Source organism: Mesitornis unicolor, unplaced genomic scaffold (assembly GCF_000695765.1).
Source record: "Mesitornis unicolor isolate BGI_N332 unplaced genomic scaffold, ASM69576v1 scaffold19732, whole genome shotgun sequence".
In the NCBI taxonomy this organism is placed as follows: Eukaryota; Metazoa; Chordata; class Aves; order Mesitornithiformes; family Mesitornithidae; genus Mesitornis; species Mesitornis unicolor.
Genome location: NW_010167360.1, coordinates 40963 through 48955, shown reverse-complemented (window position 1 = coordinate 48955; position 7993 = coordinate 40963). Strand labels below are relative to the sequence as shown.

General features: G+C 45.7%; 1 protein-coding gene across 1 annotated transcript in view; it reads right to left on the bottom strand.

Annotated features, from left to right (window-relative positions):
* Positions 1-557: 557 nt before the first annotated feature.
* The window catches only part of LOC104533988 (serine/threonine-protein phosphatase 2A regulatory subunit B'' subunit alpha-like), a 38468-nt gene continuing 31032 nt past the window's right edge, over positions 558-7993 (bottom strand). The window contains exons 9-13 of the mRNA XM_010178672.1: positions 7450-7539; positions 6557-6732; positions 5911-6029; positions 4212-4318; positions 558-875 (exon numbers count right to left, since the gene is read on the bottom strand). Coding sequence (XP_010176974.1) covers positions 779-875; positions 4212-4318; positions 5911-6029; positions 6557-6732; positions 7450-7539 — 589 coding nt within the window. The 3' untranslated portion in view covers positions 558-778. The remainder of the gene's footprint in view (positions 876-4211; positions 4319-5910; positions 6030-6556; positions 6733-7449; positions 7540-7993) is intronic.

Below are 7993 nucleotides of genomic sequence, written 5' to 3'. Positions count from 1 at the left end.
AGGGCAGGGACAGCAGTTTCAGCACACCAGCTGAACAGCATGGAGCTGCTGTTTGCAAATACCCTAGAAAATACTTTTACAGAGACAGAACACTGGCCTGAGCAAGGTGGTCTTGCACACAGAAGAATATGTGGAAATGTTAAATATATCTCAGGTTCTTAGAGAAACACGACCTCGCGTAGTGCTTCAGCTGTCCACAGGTTATACAAATAAAACATGTCCAGTATCTCCCGTAAGAGCTTGTGGTTTACAGCGCAGAAGGGGACTTCGCTCTCCCCACACACAGGCACATTTAGCCTTGGTTTCCAAACAGTCAGAAAAAAAGAGAGCTTTGTTGTGACTTGCATTGTAAAAGATGTCTAGACGTACAATTAAATTGATTTGGCAGCTCCTTTGTCTCTCCTGGTCTAACGTCAAGGGGACAGAATGGCACAGGACTGACCAAGAAATGACCACTGTAGATGTTGCATGCGGTTGTTTCAGTTCATCACTAGATGCTGGCGTTTATTGCACATCTGGGGACATAACAGGGTTTATATATAAATGAAACAAGGTGCAATCACCATTTTTTAATGAGCGTGCACAATAACACATTGTAAAAAGCCTTTTTATAGAAATTACCTTATGGCAATTAGACAGGAAGAGAAAAAGGGTTCTCAAGTTACAGTGTACAAAATACACACATTGCTCCAATGACGGATTTAAGAAAAACTCCTAAGTGTTTTGGGACTGAACGCTATCCAGTTTGAAAGATATTGATTAAACGTCTTCCATTTCTCTATGCAGAGAGATCTGAGATAACAAGTTTATCTGGCTTGTCTCCAGTTTCAGAGGGAGATAAGACTTCATCTGTGTCATAGTCTTCTTCAAATGATCTGCAAAGATAAAAGGTATGCCTTTAAAAGCCGTATTTTGGTCAGTCCTTTCAAGTAAGTTACTTCAGTAGCTACTAAAGCAGCTGGCTAAAATGATGTGGCATGCAAGATGTTAACCTCGAGGAGGGTGTTTATAAGGCATTGAAAAGTGTGCAGTGATCAGGGTTCTGACAGCTGAGGTGACTTTGTGCTCCCATCCATCCTCACTTGTAACTTATGAAACAACTTGTCACCTTTCTCGTTATCCAATGTGGATCTGGTTTCAGTAACAATTGTCAGTAGCTCACAGTAGCCTGAATAGTTCAGTGTAGAAATGAAGTTGTCCAGCCCCACAGGAGAGGTGGCTTGCTTAAACTTGCTGAGAAACACCTGGTTCCCAAAGCATCTTCTGGCTCAGGATAAGTTTTGACGTCCACAGCAGAACAATTGTGGCCATGCTGTCAGGTTCCTCTCTCCCTTGGTTTGAGGTTCAATACCCAGAGCCTGGCATTTGTGGCCTGGGGAGGTCCGGCTGCAAATCCTGAGCTTGGGCAGCTGCACTCTTTGGGCTGGTTGGGTTCCGTGCTCTGCAGCAGAGGATGTTGCTTTGGGATCGCAGCCCATTCCTGTTCCTGAGCAAGGATGTTTTTAAGGTATTTGCCCTCCAGTCTCAGCACACTACAGGTTAGTTGCTCAGGCTTCCCAAGAAATTCACCCTCTTCCTTTTGCTCTGAAAGCAACGCTGCTTACGAAGGAAATGTTGCAGCAGGTGTTTCAATGGCGAGCACAGGAATAGCTCCAGTTTGTTCAGTGATAAACTGTGCTACAAAAAGGTTAACTCATTTGATACCCCTGCATGGATGGTGCCAAGCAGGGACTGTCCAGCACTTCTCATGCATTTTGTCACCAGGTGGTTCAGTGACATACATCTTGCCCCTTTTCCTTCCTTGTGCTGCTGGATTCATGACAGTGAGCAACTGAACCATGAGCCGCCTTGAGGGAGACAAGAACAATGGTCTGAGCTGCCCAAACCAACACCATCTGGTCCTGTGTCTCTGTCCCTCTGAGCAGGGCTGCTCTGCACTGTGCCCTTGCTCCTTGGTGCTCAGGTGAAGGGAGTTCTTCCCAATAAGCAGCTGATCAAAGATGGCCTCTTCCTCCTTATTTCCCTTCCTATGGAGTAAGATCTCTTGCCATGAAGGCAACTGTGGCTTCCACGTACACCATGGAATTTTATCTTCCATGTACGCCAGCTGGCTGAAGGTGGTTCTGGGACATGAAACAACCAGTGCCCACTCCTGCCAGCCAGGCCATGGCCTGGGCCACAAAGGATTTGTGCAAACCCAGTGTTTTTATCTGCAGTAAGAGCTTGCGTTGGTCAGGTTCAACTGTTGTCTCTGCCTTCAAACCACAGTGTGTGTACACATTCACCAGGGAACAGACTTCACTGAACCACATACACAGATGTATAGAGCAGAGCATGGCTGAGAAGTGTTCAGATCAGCTTGGGCTTCCAGTGAAATGTGACTCTTCGTGGTTGTCTCGAGCAAGGCAGCCCCTTTCTCTTCTCTTACTTTTGGTGACTGTAGCTCTCAGTAGTCAAAGTGTCCTTGAAGTCACCGAGTCTCTGCTGTGTCTTGAGATTCCTCTCCCAGGAGCAGTGCGCTCCCCTGGGCAAGCCTGCAGACAGCCAGACACTGAGTGGTTTTAGAAACTGCCATCCAGAAAAGGTATGGACAGGGCTAAGTCACAGATGTGGTACACACTAATTCATCTGTGACTGCAGAGTGATGGCTATTTTCATATTAATAAGGAAAATACCAGATTTCAGATTCTGCCAGCTAACTTAGCCAGAAATCTTCCTGTCTCTCACAGAGAAAGTTTTGTCCCTGCTCCCTTGTTCCGTCATCCTCAAAGGACAGCAGAAATAATGTATGTGCAAAACCTCAATGCCTGCTTCTGGCAAATTGGTCTGGGCATCCAGCTCTTTTTCTTTTTCCCTTCCTTTTCTAATTACGTGGTCTGTTGCTATGCTCCACAAATGAGATCTAATCCTGCTGCCATGACGACAGAGCCTTTCAGGAGCTCTTAAAAGCAAGCAGCAAGGTTGCTGACATGCTCTTTACGGGAAGACAGGGCTGTTTCAGACAGACTTCACCTGCCCCCTTTCCTCTGGTTTTGGTGAGTTTGGGGATTCGTGGTCCTGCAAAGCTTTTATGGCAGGCTCCTGTTTCTTTTCTGTGCTGAGGACACAGGTGTTGCAAAGCAGCTGTGGGGAACACAGCAATTTTATCTTCCATCCTGTGTTACCTCATCTTCCATTGTGAAGGCCACAGAAAGGCAAGGCAGCTCAAAGGAGACGGGGGAACAGCCCGTAGCTGCTTGGATGCACATCACAGGGCGAGAGGGAAACGGCTCTCAATGGCTTTGCAAATCCCTGTGGCTAATTAGTAGGTGCTACTGTTATCCCAAGCAATTTCCAGTGTGGGAAGTTTTGGAAATTATGCAATCTTCTCAGTACTCTTACTTCAATGGCTCTACAAATACTGTTCAAGAAGGGACGAAATCCTGAGTCATGCAAGACTAACATAAGGTAAGCATTCTTTGGACGTTTGTTATATTAACCTGGAGACTTCCAGAGAAATATTTTCAAGAAACTAACACAGACACAAATCTAAAAGATAAAGATACTGAGTCTCCAGTAAGAGCCTCTGCAGAAAGCCCTTGCCCACAGAGGAGTTCTGGAGCAACTGCTCTGCCCAAATTCATCGAGTCTAAGGACAGCTGGAGCATCTGTCCATAATTTTACATAAGGCTGCAAAAATGAGGGCAGGTATTGCAGAAACTGACAGTGTTTTAGAGAAAAAGTCTCAACAAGCTTAGTAAATGAATGAAAACATTGAAAGAGATACTAATGGGCATAAAGTTTGGCAGAAAGTAAAATTATTTGACCTAAGAAAGTCTCTGCTAGGTATAATAAATGTGACAGAGCTACAGCTTCTAATCTGTTATAGTGTGACACCGTCCATACGTCGCCATGACTAGCAGAAGTCATTTGATCTCTTTTTCTGTATGGCTGCCAAAAGAAAAAGGCTTTGCCCTTTTTCCCAGCTACCTTCATCGCTGCGGTGTGTGTAGCTGATCCAAACAGCTGCCCACAACACAGCCCCTTGTGACAAATACACCACTACTGTCTTTTGGAGCAACTGTTCCAGGCTTCACAGGCTCCAGTGTCGAGTCTAACTAAGAAGTTCACTCATCCACTACCTCTGTTAAAAGCAGCATCCCCATTCTCCTCCTAAACCTCAGCTGGAGCCAAGCAGTGCGTCCCCAGGGCAGCGCAACGCCCGTGCTTACCCTTCGTGTAGCTGCTCGTTGCCAGACTCCTCAGCCACAAGGATCTCGTACTCTTCAGCAGCGTATCTGTCCCAGTCAGAGGGTTCAGGGCCGTCGTTTTCAGTGTCCTAAAGAGATCACAGTCAAATCCACTCTGTCCCTACCTCTCCACAGCTGATTACAGCAGGTCTAAACATATGAAACAGCAATTCTAGGAATAGTAAGCAACTGTATAGAAACAGCCAGTCAGGAATTGCTTTAACGGAAAGATTCACAGTTATCTTAAACTATTTTAACATCTGCATATAAATGACTTTAAAAAAAAAATTTCTTACTCTATAAAGGCCAGCAAGTGATCTGAGCTGCCAACAAGCTGAGCCTGCTACACTTCAGAAATGCTCAACATCAATAAATGCACATTTTCTTTGCTCTCACTCAGCAAGCCCTGCATCTGTGCACTTCATAATTGGTTAAAGAACTTAGTGATTTTAAATCACTAATTAAATGTTAATTGTAACTGATCTTTTGAGGAACTCTTGAGTTTGCTAAGTTTGAGAGAAGGTTCCAGATTAGCATCCTTTGACTCTCTGCCATCTACTGTAAGATGGGGAAAATGTTACCCCTTGGCCCTCCTTGACTGCTCTTCCAATGATCCAGTTTAAACAAGCAAACAAAAGTGGGGTCATTCTGGATTGGGGTGTATTTAAGCCTTGAATCATGGAACCACCAAGTTCTTCTTACGGGTTATGTGGGAACATCTAGGAGGGAACCAGAGTTTATTTTGGCACCCCCACCACTTTACTCTAACCAGATAAGAGGCTTCCAGGAAACAGTCCTCAAGCTGTAGTCACATCTGGTTTCACTGGATATGCAAGGGGAGCCAGAGGTCAGGGACTTCACGGCAACAGCTGACAAAACTCATGTCTCTGAACATCCTCCAGTTTGTGGTGAGCAACAACTGCACGATACAGAAGCCACAATCTCCTCCTGTATTTCCTCTGCTTGGGAAGAGAGGATGAGGAATGACAGTGCAGCCAGACTGCTCACCAGGCACAATCTGCAATATTCAAACCTTCCATCTCATCTGCCTTGGCCTCTGTGCTGTAAGAAAGGTCTGTCCCTTTGGTTCTGTGTAGGCTATGGGAAAATTGCTAGTGCTGTTTTAAGGATCAGACTCCAACCTGGATGTTTAATAAACCTTCACAGGTAGCCTATTTATTTCTGACTGCAGCTGTGTAGGAGACAAATGGGGTCTCCAGTTTTGAATCTCACAGCCTCTTTCTAAACCAAGTTGTAGTGCAGCTGAGCCCCTCTCTTTCAACCTACTGAATCAGTGCAACTCAGCAGGCTCCAGGAATCCTCTCTGGAATCACAGTCTGCACTGTCAGAGCTGGTGTAGTAAGATCAGTGACGGCAAGTGAATCACAAGAGAGCAGTATAATTTGTGTTGGAAGAGACCCAGCAGGTCTCTACTCTCAGCCTCTGCTCAAATCGGGGTTTGCTATGAGGTCAGATTAGGGGGCTTGAGGCTTTGTCTAGTGACATCTCGAAAACCTCCAAGAACAGAGCTGCACAGCCTCTCTGGGCAACCTGCTCCAGTGTCTGACCACACTGCTTGTGAAAAAGGTTTTCTTACATTCAGTTGGATCTTCCCTACATCCAGTTGCATTTTGGAATGGGTTTGAGAAGGCCTGTGTTTAGAAATAAAGGTGATTTTTACCTTTTGCACTGCGAAGGGATCCCTCTGTTCATTGTCCAGATATTTCTCTAAATTAAAGAAGGTGTTGTAGAACACATGAGCCATCCTGCACCTCTTCAGGTCTCGCAGGGTTACTCTTCCTGCAGAAAAAGAAACCCCACAGTGTTGTGCTGAGTTCTTAGTGAGAGACTGGACCTGTTCCTTGTCAGTCTTACCAGAGTTTTAATTGTAACATCAGTATGCTACAATGTTACAAAATTTCTTCCCAAGTCAGTCAAGGAATTTAATGAAATGCAGTAAATGGGTACATTTATTAGGGTTAAACTTCACACACATATGGAGATCTTTCACATTTCACAGTAAATGTGAAAGAATGTGAATGGGGGATGGTCCAGTTTCATAATCTAGACTGTCAGCACATCCCACAGCTGGAATATACAGCACTGGTTGCTCCAGTTCCAGCAAGCTAATTCACAAGGTATTTCAAAACTCCTGATGCTTAACGTTGTGGCACAACAGCCATCATTCTGACTGTTACCACGTACAATTATCTCATCCCTGTGGTTCTAACACAAGGCTCTACCTATAGCTGGCTTTCACAGCAACATTACGTTCCCACTCTACCATAGATCAAAGAGGATGGAAACTCCCATTAAACAGGACTTACCTTCCCTCTCTGGCTTAACGAGATCAAGCATTTGACACAGCAAGTCGTGAAACGGCAGTGGTTCTATGCCCATCACTTCCATCCGCTCGCACTGCTCCTCATAGAAGTACTCCAGCTCGTACATGGAGAGCACTCCATCCCCATCCAGGTCCATGCACCGAAACCAGTACTCAATGCTAGGAGAGAGAGGAGTAGTGAAAGCAGAGCACTGCGCTAGGAAATCCACACAGCAGAGACTGCAGCAACACACATTCTCCTTTCCCCTGTCCTCTAAATGCTCTTCTGCCCAAAGGCTGCCGTAAGAGCAGGGATGAAGATACCCTTTGGGAAGGATCAGGGCTCGAGCCAACATTCACCAGTGCCTCCTGTTAGTCCCTGTGAGCACAGCCATGCTCATGGCCTGTTCCACCTGGGAGCTGCAGCTCAAGTGGCTCACATAGCTTCAGGTGTCCCTGCCTGATTCAGCAGCAAAAGTGGCCAAATACTACCAACTCTGGACCCAGGTCACCGTACAAACCATACACATGGGCAGGTTTTACAAAGTGACCCAGTGAAGTTCCCCTATAAACCCTTCAGCACTTGCTATGTGCATGAAGGGAACACACCTCTCTGCTGCAACACCTCCATGGATTTACCCCCAGAGCCAGTGCTCCATGGCATGGGGTAGCCAAAGGCACTGAAGACTGCCAAGACATTTAACATTACAAGAAAACTTTGCTTCTACGCAATTTCTCCTCAAGAATGGCAAATGATCTGACAGTAAGTTACTTTCTTCCTAATAATCGCTGGAACCCAAGCTGCCATCTCTTGCAGACAGTGGAAGGTGACAGAAGTTTCTATAATCTCATTGGTTCATCTCAATACTTTTACTAAGACACAGAAATCAGTCAGACCTTGTGGCACTCCTTTTGTCTTCCTCCGAAATCAGAAGCCATACAAAATTGGCGTAACTCATGCGGCCTTCCTTCTGAACTTCATTGCCTCTGGAAGACACAAAAACAAACCACCAAGCTCCTAAATACTCAGAATGTTATCAAACACGTTTTTCAAAAGCCCCAAATCATCGGTAAGAGAAAATGGGGCAGTGTCACCCATTTACCCTGCACTCCCTAGCACCAGTCCTTGTGCCCTTTCCCACAGGCATAGCACTTGCTGGCTTGTCATGGCAAAACTGAGGCTTCTCTACCACATCCCCTCTCCCACAGCAGCTGCTGTGCTGTTTTACCTTTTGGAGACTTTAAAGCAGCGTTCTTCAGCTATCCCTGTGCCACTGTAGGGCACAAACACGCAGTGCTTGCATGTTCTCTCTGGCTATGCCCCGCTTGTTCTACAAGGAGGTCTATAGGTTTAATTTGCTTTCTTAGGATAAGAAAAGACCAAGAAGTCTCACTCCATTTTCAGGCAGTTCCAAGTGGAGCACCACTGGAAACCATTCTG